General features: G+C 39.8%; 1 protein-coding gene across 1 annotated transcript in view; it reads left to right on the top strand.

The window, feature by feature from the left end:
* HPGD (15-hydroxyprostaglandin dehydrogenase) overlaps positions 1 to 14,652 on the top strand; it is a 35,808-nt gene that overhangs the window by 8,974 nt on the left and 12,182 nt on the right. Inside the window, exon 4 of the mRNA XM_065907878.1 lies at positions 5,230 to 5,326. Coding sequence (XP_065763950.1) covers positions 5,230 to 5,326 — 97 coding nt within the window. The remainder of the gene's footprint in view (positions 1 to 5,229; positions 5,327 to 14,652) is intronic.

Below are 14,652 nucleotides of genomic sequence, written 5' to 3'. Positions count from 1 at the left end.
ACATGGAAGAAAAAAAGATGAAAATAGATTTCAGAAAAAAAATGATCATCTTTATTAGTAGTATCCCTCGAAAATTGACTGGAGGGAAAACAAGGACCTGAAAGGTAAAGTTTTATGATTATATGACAGAATTTTTTTTAATTGCTTTAGTTACTATGTAGCACAAGAACCATAAATAAACTGAAAGCGACTCCAGAGTGGAGGGAAATGAGATAAAGCAAATAACAGATTAGAAAATTTCAGTAGTAAACACACACACAAATACGATAGGAACATATATACATGTGTGTGTGTGTGTGTGTCTGTGTCTGTGTGTGTGTGTCTGTGTGTGTTGCTCTGTTGTGTCTGGCTCTTTGCGTCTCCATGGTTCCTCTGTCCATGGAATTCTCCAGACAAGAGTACTGGAGTGGGTAGTCATTTTCTTCTCCAGGGATCTTCCCAACCCAGCAGTCAAACCCAGGTCTCCCACATTGCAGAGAGATTCTTCTTTACTGTCTGGGCCCCCACAGAAGCCCATGCCCTCCTCCATGGGATCTCCCCAAGCCAGGGATTAAACCCACGTCTCCTGGGTCTTCTGCATTGCAGGTGGTTTTTTTTTTTCTGCTGAACCCCCAGGGAAGCCTACCTATACATATATGTGTGTATAATAGAAGACATGATGCTTATTGAGAGGAGTTAAGTTCATTTATTCATTTATCGTTATTACTAGAGAATTATTTCCAGGATAGGGGAATTTATGAGAGTGATTTTTAAGTTACAGAATGCCTTAATTCATGAAAAAAAAATTTTAAGATTTGGGATACTAAACAATTGTAATTTCAGTGTACATTAAAAAAATTCTCTTTTCATAACTGAAAATATTGAGTAAGCATGTGTTCATTAGATTTTTTTGTCAATAGTCAAGTTTTTATTTATTCTCACTATGTAAAATTAAGGATTCCCTGGTGACTCAGTTGGTAAAGAATCCACCTGCAATGCTGGAGACCTGGGTTCGATCCCTGGGTTGGGAAGATCCTGTGGAGGTCATGGCAATCCACTCCAGTATTCTTGCTTGGAGAATTCCCATGGACAGAGGAACCTGGCAGGCTGCAGTCCATAGGCTTGCAAAGAGTCAGACATAACTGAACGACTAACCACACATAAAATTAGACATTGAATTTTCCTTAATATATGATCTGGGATGTGGAAGAGATTGTCATAGTAAAGGAAGAGAGGTGAAAATATATATGTTCCGCTAAAACATTAGTTTTTTTTTCTTGTAGACTTATTTGAAGAATACTTTCATTTGAAAAATTACTCAATTCTTAACCTGATAACAGATGGCATGATAATTATTTTTCCTCCTTCATCAAAAACTGGGAAATAAATCTGGCTTTTAAAAAATTTAGAAACATTCCCCAGTCTTCTATCTGGCTGCATCATGTAGATGTTGAAAACCCAAAACAGGTGTCAGCAAAGCTGTAAATACCTGAGAATAAAAGAGTAGTGCCAATACACATAAACAGAAATTCTGTTCAGACATGCTAGAGACCTGGGCAGAAACACACAGAATCTGACTTCAGTAATTCCAGCCATGTACATTTTTAAATCCTTCTTGTATAAACCACTGAAGACTTTTTTTTTCCTTTTAAAAGAGAATCATGTGCACATTTTATGCATTCTCCCTGAGTTTGCTTAATATCACACTGATGCATGGCTTGAGTGAATAGAATCCAGTTTACTTCTTTGTGCTAAAACTACTGTTAGGTATAGAGGCAACTCTGAATGCTTGTCAAGGAAACTCCAAAAAGAATTTTTAAAATAAAAAGAAGGTAACCATCAATATATGCCCTCAGGTTCAGACTCGTTATCTCATTCTCTGTTATATTGTTTTCTTTGCAGTATTGTAAAGAATGAAAGTCATAGGAATTAAGGTTTCAAAAGGAAATTTTCTTCTAAAAGTCTGAGTTGAAGGGAGAGGCGTTCTTGAATCTAAAAGGGAATGTAAGGTTTCAAATACGTTGCATGTCATAAGTTGCTTTTGGTAGTGGTTAGTTCTTATTTATTTATTTTTGGTTGTGCTGGATTTTTGTTGCTGCACGCAGGCTTTCTCTGATTGTGGAGAGCAGGGGCTGCTCTCTGGTTACAATGCACAGGCTTCTCTTGTTGTGGAGCACAGGCTCGGTAGTTGTGGCACATGGGCTTAGTTGCTCTGTGGCGTGTGGGATCTTCCAGGACCAGGGGCCAAACCCGTGTCTTCTGCATTACAAGGCAGATTCTTAACCACTGGACCACCATGGAAGCGCCAATTAATTCTTAAATGTTGGAATAAAACTGAAAAGGTGCCTATATGTGGGTGTCAGTAATAAAACAGAATAAGCTATCAAAAAGGTAGCTGCAGGAGTGATGAAGAAAATTAAGTGATTTCATTACTGAAGACCATGTGTCCAGGGAACAAGAATCCCCCGCTCAGTCTGGGCGAAACAGCTATGTGATCTCACAGGACGCTGAGTTCAGGGCTGCTGCATGTTGCAGCTCTGTGATATCATCAGGACAGTCCCTGCCATCTCTTCCATCTGCCATCCTCCATGGTGGTTCCCTCTTAAGGATGCTATCTCTATAACTTCATTCCAGCCATTGTTGTTGTTCAGTCACTCAATCATATCCAACTCTTTGCCACCTCGTGGACTGCAGCACGGCAGGCTTCCCTGTCCATCACCAACTCCCGGAGTTTGCTGAAACTCATGTTCATTGAGTCAGTGATGCCATCCAATCATTTCATCCTCTGTCATCCCCTTCTCCTCCTGCCTACAATCTTTCCCAGCATCAGGGCCTTTTCCAATTAGTCGGTTCTTTGCATCAAGTGGCCAAAGTATTGGAGTTTCAGTTTCAACATCAGTCCTTCCGATGAATATTCAGAACTGATTTTCATTAGGACTAACTGGTTTGATCTCTTTTCAATCCAAGGGATTCTCAAGAGTCTTCTCCAAACCACAGTTCAAAAGCATCAATTCTTCAGTACTCAGCCTTCTTTATATTCCAACTCTCACATCCATACATGACTACTGGAAAAGGTCAGTTTTCATTCCAATCCCAAAGAAAGGCAATGCCAAAGAATGTCCAAACTACTGCACAATTGCACATTTCACATGCTAGCAAAGTAATGCTCAAAATTCTTCAAGCCAGGATTCAATAGTATATAAACCATGAGCTTCCAGATGTTCAAGCTGGATTTAGAAAAGGCAGAGGAACCAGAGATCAAATTGCCAACATCCGTTGGATCATAGAAAAAGCAAGAGAGTTCCAGAAAAACATCTACTTCTGCTTTATTGACTATGCCAAAGCCTTGTGTGGCACATTGACTGCATGGATCACAACAAACTCTGGAAAATTCTTAACGAGATGGGAATACCAGACCACCTGACCTGCTTTCTGAGAAATCTGTATGCAGATCAAGAAGCAACAGTTAGATCCGAACTTGTAACAACAAACTGGTTCCAAATCGAGAAGGGAGTATGTCAAGGCTGTATATTGTCATCCTACTTATTTAACTAATATTGAGAGTACATCATGAGAAATGCCTGGCTGGATGAAGCACAAGTTGAAATCAAGATTACCGGGAGAAATATCAGTAACCTCAGATATGCAGACAACACCACCCTTATGGCAGAAAGTGAAGAAGAACTAAAGAGCCTCTTGATGAAAGTGAAAGAGGAGAGTGAAAAAGTTGGCTTAAAACTCAGCATTCAGAATACTAAAATCATGACATCCGGTTCTATTACTTCATGGCAAATAGATGGGGAAACAATGGAAACTGTGAGAGACTTTCTTTTTTGGGGCTCCAAAACCACTGCAGATGGTGTCTGCAGCCATGAAATTAAAAGACACTTGCTCCATGGAAGGAAAGCTATGACCATTCTAGATAGCATATTGAAAAACAGAGATGTTACTTTGCCGACAAAGCTTCATCTAGTCAAAGCTATGGTTTTTCCAGAAGTCATGTATGGATGTGAGAGTTGGACTGTAAAGAAAGCTGAGCACTGAAGAACTGATATTTTTGAACTGTGATGTTGGAGAAGACTCTTGAGAGTCCCTTGGACTGCAAGGAGATCCACCCAGTCCATCCTAAAGAAAATCAGTCCTGAATATTCATTGGAAGGACTGATGCTGAAGCTGAAACTCCAATACTTTGGCCACCTGATGTGAAGAACTGACTCATTGGAAAGACCCTGATGCTGGGAAAGATTGAAGGTGGGAGGAGAAGGGGATGATAGAGGCTGAGATGTTTGGATGGCATCACCAACTGGATAGACATGAGTGTGAGCAAGCTCTGGGTGTTGGTGATGGACAAGGAAGCCTTCTGTGCTGCAGCACCCAATGTCACAAAGAGTCGGACACGACTGAGAAACTGAACTCAACCTTTGTTGGCAAAGTAATATCCCTGCTTTTCAAGGCAATGTCCCTGCCATTCCCTGTGTACAAAGCAATGAAAAAGGAGTAATGTAATCATTTGGTTTTCTTAAGAGCACTGAAATTTTTCTCTGCAGCATCCTCTTTCATCACCCTCCCCAACCTGGACCCCACTTGCAGCTGACTCCTTCTCTGGTCTTACTGGCTGGGAAATGGGTCACTTTCATCTCCTAAACCAGTCACAGGCAAGGGGAATGGGATTTCTGTGACTCAATTAGATTAACCACTGTCTGCACTAAAGCAAGGGAGATTGCCTTCCTTTGTATTACATGAAGAAGTAGATACAAATGCAAAAAAGAAGGAAATGAGAACTGTACAGGCAATCAAGGGTATCCACTATGATATATTCCAAGAGGCAAGAGAATGAAACACAACAGATGGATGTAGAATACCTGGGCAAGAGAACTATGGGCTAAACAGGGTGAATAAATTTTGTATCCAGTATTTAGAAGAGAAAAATAATATATAGAATTCTTGAAGGTGCTGTGAATTAATGCAAGTTAATAAGACACTGTTGCAATATAACATTTATCATAAAATCTCAGAAATTGGGCAACTAAGTGAAGTTTTGAAGAAATGTGATGAGCTCTAGAAGTTTAGGCAAACAAAAGAGTTAATGACTGGCTTTAAAACAAAAACACAGCCATTTTATAACCTTTCATTGATTACATTTGCAGGAGTCTCCATCAGTGTCTGAGGTAGCAATAGAAATGTTGGGGTGTTATTATATCATAAAATATAATGCTTCTGTTGCTTTTCCTATTTCTACCCCTGGACTAGGTTTCAGTGATCAGTGGAACCTACCTGGGCTTGGATTACATGAGCAAACAAAATGGAGGTGAAGGTGGCATCATTATTAATATGTCCTCTTTAGCAGGTAAGGACAATTATGATGTCAATAATTATTTCTTACTGGTCATTTGGGCCACAGAAGTATCTCTTCAAAGTGTATTTATTACCAGCTCAGGTTTGAAATGGCAACTTGGTTTACTTTTCTTTTTACTGGTTCTATGGGATTTTCTGTTTCATAATAGCGAAAGTTTGAACTCAAAGTTTCTTTAGTGACTTTAAAGTTACCTACTGCAGTACTGTTTTGAAGAAACATGTCATTGTTGCTCAGTCATTAAGTCATATCTGACTCTTTCAAACCCACGGACTGTAGCACACCAGACTCCCCTGACCTCCACTGTCTTCCAGAGTTTGCTCAAATTCATGTCCGTTGAGTCAATGATGCTATCGAACCATTTCATTCTCTGCTGCCTCCTTCTCCTTTTGCCTTCAATCTTTTCCAGCATCAAGATCTTTTCCAATGAGATGTCTCTTTGTATCAGGTGGCCAAAGTATTAGAGTTTCAGCTTCAGCAGCAATCCTTGCAATGAAATTTCAGGGTTGATTTCCTTTAGGATCAACTGAATTGATCTCCTTGCAGTCCAAGGGACTCTCAAGAGTCTTCTCCAGCACAAAGTGGAGAAGACCTTTTTCTCCAGAAAAAGGTGAAAGCATGGGCAATACTTAAAAGACATATTTGATCCTAGAAAGGACTGATGTTTAGATTCTCAGAGACTGGAATTCTGATTGAACAGCATCAATTCTTTGGCACTCGGCCTTCCTTATGGTACAATTCTTACATCCATTCATGACTACTGACAAAGCCATAGCTTTGACTTAACATATATATTTTCCTAGTGTTGCTATTTGTCAAGGTTATTGTGAGATTCCTAAACAGTAAAGTTTGTGAAAACAACTTTGATGGACTAAAAAGGACTAAAATGAAGTTAAAGTATCTCTACTCATGTGTGATGGTAGTAAGGGTGTATAATTTTAAAATACAGCATATATAGTTAGTTGGGAAACACTGTAGGGGAAACCAAACTTTATCTCTTTCTCAGTGTCTCTAGCCCAGCACGAGAATTAAATTGACATAAGATAGATCAACAGAGGAGCAAAGCATACAGGTTTTCACATGTCCACGAGAGCCCCCATGGGAAAATGAAGATCCAAAGAAACGGTGAGACCTCAGTGTTTGTAAACTAGGTTGAGCAAAGTGAGGCATTTGTGGGAAAGTAACTAAAATATATGAGGAGACTCAAGAAAGATAGGAGTTATTTTAACAAGATCTGTAAAGATGTCTCTTCTGCTTGACACCAGTATCTGATAATAGTTTCCTTCCTCCTGGTACTGGGACAGCATCTTTTAAGTTCTGTGTCCTGTTTTCAGGAAGAAAAGAGAGATTAAAGTGCTCCCTTGCACCTGCTGTTTTGCAAGTGCCTTTAGCTCAAAAGTCGCCCTTATGCCCAGGTGACATACTTTGATATGCCATACTCCATCTCCCTCCAGTGCTAAACTTCTTTCATAAATAGATCCAAATGGGTAGTGGCTTAAATATAGCATAAACTTGTTCCTCACTCCTGGATCAACCTAGGGCAAGATGCTCACTGCAGGAAACCTTTTCTGTATGCGACCTTTTGGGAAACCAGGCTGGCCGAAGCCGGGAATCTGGAAAATGCAGGCTAGTTGTGTGCCTAAGGGTGGACATCAGCAGAGAGCTGATCATTCTTTCCACAATGTGCAATTCAAATTGTGTTTTATTCAGGGTAGTGTGACTTGCGATCAGCTGATATCGTTTTACTTGGTATAAGCCATAAACCTTTAGGGTTTCCCAGGTGGCACAGTGGCAAAGAACCCACTGCCAATGCAGGAAACACTAGAGATGCAGGTTCGATCCCTGGGTCAGGGAGATACCCTGGAGTAGGAAATGGCAACCTGCTCCAATATTATTGCCTGGAGAATTGCATGGACAGAGGAGCCTGGTGGGCTACAGTCCACGGGATTCCAAAGAGTCAAGCACCGCTAAGCGCAGCTCAGCGGCAGCTATAATCCTTTTGGCAGGAACTTTTGGAGCAAAAGTCGTCACTTTGAAAATTCTAGGAAAGTCATCATGAATGGTTCTTGAATAGTTCAAGTGGAATCGTGAAATTGTAGAAACCTGAGCAATATTGACAGCAAGTCTAAACTATCTGTGTCCAAACCAATGAGACTTTGTCAATCATCAGGCTGGTTTCAGTTACTGTGGTAATGGCAGAATCAGTGTACCCACTTCCTGTTCTCAGTTCCAGTAGCATTGCGAGCATCCACATTGGAGGTGCCTGTGATCACATACGTGTCTGAGGCTTGGTGTTTTTCTCATTCCATTGGGAATCGTTGTCAGATAGTGCTTAAACCACTGTGAACTTCACCCAAGTAGAAATGCAGACATTCCTTCTTTAGAGGTTCTCAAAAATAAACTAGCATTTCATTTTCTCGGTTGCTTCAAGACAAAAATGACATCTCTGGGGTTATTAAAGATGTAGTTATATAAACTTTCCAGGATAATCTGGTTAGTTTTCCTAATGTGACATCTACTTACAAATTATAATATTTCAAATCTAAGAAAAAGGTGAAAGCATGGGCAATACTTGAAAGACATATTTGATCCTAGAGAAGGCTGAAGTTTAGATTCTCAGAGACTGGAATCCTAAAGGGAAATTGTCAAGGCTAAATCTATACACCTTTGTAATAAAATCCTAGGAAAAATATATAAATGATTGGAGAATTAAGAAAAATGTTTAATAATGTTTATTAAAATATAAACATGGAAAAGAACCTATAGTGACAATCAAAATGTAATTCCATGGATTCCTTCTAAAAGTTAAGAGATCTAGTAACACTTGGAGAACCATGAATGCCATATAGTGGGAGACCCTTGACCTTGTATCATTGGAGACACTGATCTCAGTCTCAAGAAGACTAGAAGCCCTCAGTGCTGAATCAATATAGGATTCTCTGGGAGAGATTCTGTAGCAGAAGAGGCTCAACTTCCCCCAAGAGCATGAATAGAGAAATGTACTGCCTCTTATCCAATGAAATTATTTAAACATATAACAACAATTAACTTTAACTGAGCACTCACCATTTACAGGATACTCTTTTAAATACTGTGGGTATCTGTGCTGTGCTTAGTCACTCAGTCGTGTCTGACTCTTTGTGACTCCATGGATGGTAGCCCACCAGGCTCCTCTGTCCATGGGGATTCTCCAGGCAAGCATACTGGAGTGGGTTGCCATGCCTTTCTCCAGGGGATTTTCCCAACCAGGGATCCAACCCAGGTCTCCCACATTGCAGGTGGATTCTCTACCAACTAAGCCACCAGGGAAGTCCTTATCTCACTTAACTCTCTCAAAGCCCTGTGCAGTATTTCTATGATCTCCATCTTGAAGATAAGGGAGCCTAGGCTGGAAAGCACAACAAGTATCTTGCACAAACTTACTGGGGAGTAAGCTGGGGAGTTGGAATTCTCATACCAGCAGCCTGAGAGGAGATCCCCTATGCCTTAACCATGAGATTTTCTCTCTCTTCTGTCTATGAGTTTGTTAAATCTTTGTCTGTTTCCATGTCTGTCTTAGCCTAACTATAAAGAAGGAGAAACTAAAGTCCTGTAACTTGATTAAGCCAGTGTGATGTCCCAGTATCTTCAGGACTCCTGGGCACTATTTTAATCTCAGGACTACTTACTCAACCTTCAGTGAAAGCTTAAGCTTTTGCCCTGTTTGACACACACACAGTAAAGCCCTGGAACCATGTGGGGAGATTACCAATGTCACAAGTCAAAACATGCCATACAGAAGAGCAACTTAGATGTCCACTCACCTTAGATGTCCACTCGCCTTTCTTGGCTGAGAGCTTGGTTTGTCACACCTCCCCTCCTGAGTGTGAATTCTCTTCTTAATTATCCCAGAGTTAATATTGGGAACCATGTGTGAATCTTTTGCTAGTCGTGTAGACAAAGCAATGAGTGGATAGAAATTCAATGAGGAGACTATTCTGGCTTTGAGTTACTTTTCTGACACTCTTACAATCTAGTGAAAATCAGAGCAATCCAAAATGATTCTCCCTCTGATATTCCTTTCAATAAGCAGGGTAACTCCACTGATGATGGTTCATTAGTTCATCTCTATCCATTACACTTGACTGGGTACCTTCATAATGCCCATCCTCCATACCTGCAACATCTAACACCATTTCCTTGTTGCCTCTGGCCCATCTTGGCAGCCTCTGCTAGCCGTCTTCTGACCTTTGGCTTTGATACTGAGGTTCCCTCATCTCCGAAAGAATATTAAAATATACTGTTTTGTGTTTTATCCAGTCACTAAGAGCCTCTGGTCTTCCCTTAATGAAATGAAATGAAAGGTCTTTCCTTTATCAGTTTGATAAAAATACAAGATTTTGTAATAGTATAGCAGAAAATAAATTGTGGGTGTCTCACATCTTCACACTTTCCTCTGAATTAATATCAAAAATTTTGTACCCTTGAAGTCAGAGCATGTTGGCAAATGTCAGATGACGAAAAACATCTTTGAGAATTACCAGAGTCAAAGTTTTGTTTGTTTTTATTTCTCAGCTTATATGAGATATAACTGACAAATGAAATCATAGGAAAAATAGTTCTAGTGCTTGCTTCCTGTGTTTTCTGGATGTTCCTTCCCTATAGACCTTTCCTCTTTCCCCCTACTGCTCTCTCTGTTGAAGTGAATAGTGGGTACTATTCAGTCCAGCCAGAGTCCATCCCTTGATCTCGTGACCAGATCCAGTGGAATCATTTAGTGTCATAGTAAAACCTCAAGTTGACACACTGGTTTGGGCAGAGAAGTTAATGAGTAATGACCACTGACGCAGACAGAGTATCAGATGTAATTAATAAGTTTAACAAACAGAGGAGTAGTTACAGTAGAGAGTGATTCTTTGCTGTGTTGAGGGAAGTGTGTCTCCAGTCTGGAGCTAGGGAAGTTGTTCCAGTCTCTGTTAACCACACAGACTCTTTTGTATGAGCTTTTGTCTATAAATATAATATATAAACCTGCACTCACTTTGTCACATTCATCCTTAATTATTAAGCTAGAAAAAGTTGAACAGCAGAGAAGAGCAAAATCTGGTTTAATGCAGATAATCAAACAACTCTACTCACTTAAGACATCCCAAGCATGTGTGCGTGAATGTTCAGTTGTGTCTGACTCTTTGTGACCCCGTGGACTGTAGCCTGCCAGGCTCCTCTGTCCATGGGATTCTCCAGGCAAGAATACTGGAGTGGCTCCTCCTCCAGAGGACCTTCCCAACCCAGGGATCAAACTCATGCCTCCTGCATTGGGAGGTGGGTCTTTACTAATGAGCCATCTGGGAAGCCCCAGACATCCAATAGGGTCAAATATGCTTCTTTATACTTAGTTACTCAAATAGTGGGAAAAGAGGAGAAGTCATCATAGGAAAAGGAGTCTGCCCACCAAACCTGCTCCCAGGTGCTCAGCTACTGTGGTCTTGGTATTTGCTGCAGGTGATCTATGTGCTTCAGAAATAAGTCACTCAGTGGCATTTTGTGAGTGACACTATGAAGGTCATATCACTGAATTGAAAACATTAAGAGTCCTGTGAAAATATTTGAATATCTTAGAATTTTTTGTAGCTAAATACCAGCCCAGTGACATACTCATTTGAGCTATGTCATATCTAGAACAATATAATTTGTTATGTTACAGTAAAAATGCTAAGTTTACCACTTTAAATAACACATTCAAGGTAACCAAACATGTTGAACATCTACAGAAAGGAATTGGGGTATGAAAGCAAACTTTCTACCCCAGGAGCTATATGTCAGTGTCTCTTGTAAGTATGCAGCACTAAATATTGGGTTGGCCAAAAAAGTTCATTTGGATTTTTCTGTTACATCTTATGGAAAAACCCAAATAAACTTTTTTGGCCAACCCATTAGCATGGCATAGACGAAACAGAAACATAGTAAGTGGTGAAAGTCTTTAAGACTCACGTGGCCTGAAGAGAAGCATTTGGACTGGAATGTCACAACAGACCAGAAATTTCAGGTAATCACATGGTACAACCCTCTGTAACTCTTCTTGCTTTAAAGAAGGGGGACTAACATATTTAGCAAATGCCAAGTTCCAGGCATTGTGATAAACCATTGGTTGTATGATGTCACATTTAACTTTCACAGTTCCACACAATAGAAGTCCGTTTAATTATCTTCAATTTATAGTTGAACAACTCATCTTGAACAAGTTGCATAACTTGGGAAAAGTGGTGAGAATTAGTGAAGAAAGCAATGGAAATGAGTTTGAGCAAACTCAGGGAAATAGTGAAAGACAGAGAAGCTTGGCGTGTTCCAGTCCATAGGATCGCAGAATCGGACACAGAGACTGAACAACAACAATTTTAGTGTATCTTGTACAATGGATGACTCTGCATTATCTGGATTTTCACTGGTCCAAAGAACCACCTCCCTCCTTTAGTACCAAAGAAAGTCTTCATGGTACCATTTTGCTGTCTTTTGACTTAAAATTATTAAGAAGACACACACTAGAATGAATCAATAGGAAAGATCAAATATTTATATATTGGCCTTTGAGAAATGAATAAAAAATTTAGCATTTCCTAACCATGTTGGGGGTGGGGAAGACCGTTAAGGAAATGGATAGTCTTTCAGAATTCAGTATGAGAGATGTTACCCTTGTTTAGAGGTAAATTCTGACTCTGGGGTGGGTCTTGCAGTTATGATGCCAGTCCTTGGCCCCCACTTTGAGGAGCAGGCCCCTAAAGTTTGCACAGGGACATTCTTTGAGTGGCTAAAAAAGCTCATCTTGGTTTCCTCTAAACCCAGCATAAGCAATAACTGAACTTTTAGGAAGGGATATTTTGATGGGACATTAGGGGCAACTTTCTGAGAATTAACAATCCCTGGAAAGTGCTATTGAAGTTACCTTTTGGAAAGATTTTTATTACAGAAGATGTAGTCGTTTTGTGAAAATTTTTGCCACTTTTTACGTCATGGCACATTTCAAAGCATTATTTGTTAATGGCAGGCATGAGACTGAGGGGGAAAAAGCGGCATCAGATAAGGTCAGATAAAATCTACTGTGTGAAAGATCATATAATGAGGACATCCACCAGGTACTTCAGTTAGCTTTCTGCATAAACATAGATAAATGCATTCTCACTAGTTCTCTTTTCCCCTTCTATTAAAGAAGTAGTGGTCATACGCAGAGAGGTGGGTAGACAATGTGAGATGGGTAGAAAATGTGAAGAGTTCCAATTCCTGCTTTTGGGCACAGATGCTGAGCCCAAAGTTTATCATGCAAAGAAATCAGTATGTGTAGACTCTCAATTTACTTTCCTAAGTCGAATTTCTTTAACACTTCTGTATAGTTTATTTTACACTGTACATTATTATACACTATACATTATTTTACACTGTACATTATTTTAAGTGGTTTCTATCCTGAGTGGTTGTAGAAAATATTTCTCTGTTTCATGGGTAGAATGTCTCCCTCTGTTGATATTATTTTTCTTAATCTCAGTTATGACAGACATAAACCTGCTACTAATTAAATGTGTTCTATTTTGGAGAGAGCCATTTTGCAATTCTTTAAGTAAACTTGCACAGTGCTGGGCCTAGAATAAATAAGCATTATAAGTTTCTTCCTAACTTTTTTATAATTTAAGGCATCTATTTTAAAGCACAATTGAGGATTCCTCACAACGTCCAAAAATGACTGTTCTCTCCTGGTCACAATCCTTGTTTTGTTATTCTTAAATCCTTTAACATGAAGACAAAAGAATTTCTCTGTGCATATGGGAATTAATTTGCAAGATTTTAAAATATCTAAATTCATTCCAGCAACTGCGCCTGCAGTCATTATACTGGCAGAACTCCCCGTGAAGTCAGACGGGGTCATCAGGCTGGTTGAATATCAAAGTTCTACCCTCCCCCTGCTTGAGGGGCCCTCCGGTTTCATTTACATATTTCATCAGAGCATATTTTAAATACTACTTCATTATCCTTTGTATTTAAAGTTACTGAATACATACTTCTTAAATGAAGGCACTCTGTAAAGACTTTTGAATTAGGACTAGCAATAGTCCACAGTTGGCTAAGGGTCAGAAACCAAATCGAGTTAGGATGCTGTACCAGATTTGTGGCATTTTAGTGTAAAAGATACATTTTCATAAAAAAGGTGCACTGTGGATAAACAGGTAAACTAATTAATAAAACAAGACTTTGAGATGGCTCATCTTAAGAAAAATGTTTAATTTGCATTTATAGAAAAATAACAGCAAATGGTAGGTAGAGCTTATTATGTGGTATGCACAGTTTTAAGTATTTTGTGTAAATTAGCTCATTTAGGACTCACAATAGCTACTATTACTCCTCAAGTTCACACAAGGAAAACACCACGGTATCCAGAAGTAACCCCTCTAAAGGTAGAGCTCACTGTGGTAGATTCAGGATTTGAGATCAGCTAGTCTGGCACTGGCACCCCACTCCAGTACTCTTGCGTGGAAAATCTCATGGACAGAGGAGCCTGGTGGGTTGCAGTCCATGGGGTCACGAAGAGTCGGACACAACTGAACGACTTCACTTTCACTTTTCACTTTCCTTCATTAGAGAAGGAAATGGCAACCCACTCCAGTGTTCTTGCCTGAAGAATCCCAGGGATGGCGGAGCCTGGTGGGCTGCCGTCTATGGGGTCGCACAGAGTCGGACATGACTGAAGCGACTTAGCAGTAGCAGCAGCAGTCTGGCACCCCAGATCCAAACTCCTGTAATTCCTCTTAACAAATTCAATTAAAAGGACATTTTTAAATGGTTAAATAATATACGAGATGACATTCTGGTCAAATAGTGATCCTCCCCTTGGTTTTATACATTTTTAACTAACAATTTAAAACATGTTTTCATTCTATTTGGCACCTAATTGGTACCAAACACATATTTCTAAAATGAATTCACTCCTATAAAAGCTTTTGAATTAGCACACACTGTATTTTAAGGGAAGAAAACTAATGGGAAGTCTCGAGACAGAGGAAGAGATCCTGGCTGGAAATGTGGAATTTAAATTTGAAAATCATGTGTGTTTATGTGAGAGAGAGAATGAAAGAGACATTGAGAGAATGTATTTTATCCACAAGAGTGGTTAAAGTCACGGAGGGCAAGAGTGTGCATAGAAAGAGAGGAGACTTCCTTGGTGGCTCAGTGAGTGATAAAGCATCTCCCTGCCAATGCAGGGCACACGGGTTTGACTTCTGGTCTAGGAAGAATCCCACATGCCTTGGAACAACTAAGCTGTGCCCCACAACTTTTGAGCCATGCTCTAGAGCCCA

The sequence above is a fragment of the Muntiacus reevesi genome, chromosome 17, assembly GCF_963930625.1.
Source record: "Muntiacus reevesi chromosome 17, mMunRee1.1, whole genome shotgun sequence".
Taxonomy (NCBI): domain Eukaryota; kingdom Metazoa; phylum Chordata; class Mammalia; order Artiodactyla; family Cervidae; genus Muntiacus; species Muntiacus reevesi.
Note: the sequence above shows the minus strand (reverse complement) of the source record. Positions and strands in the feature narration are given on the sequence as shown.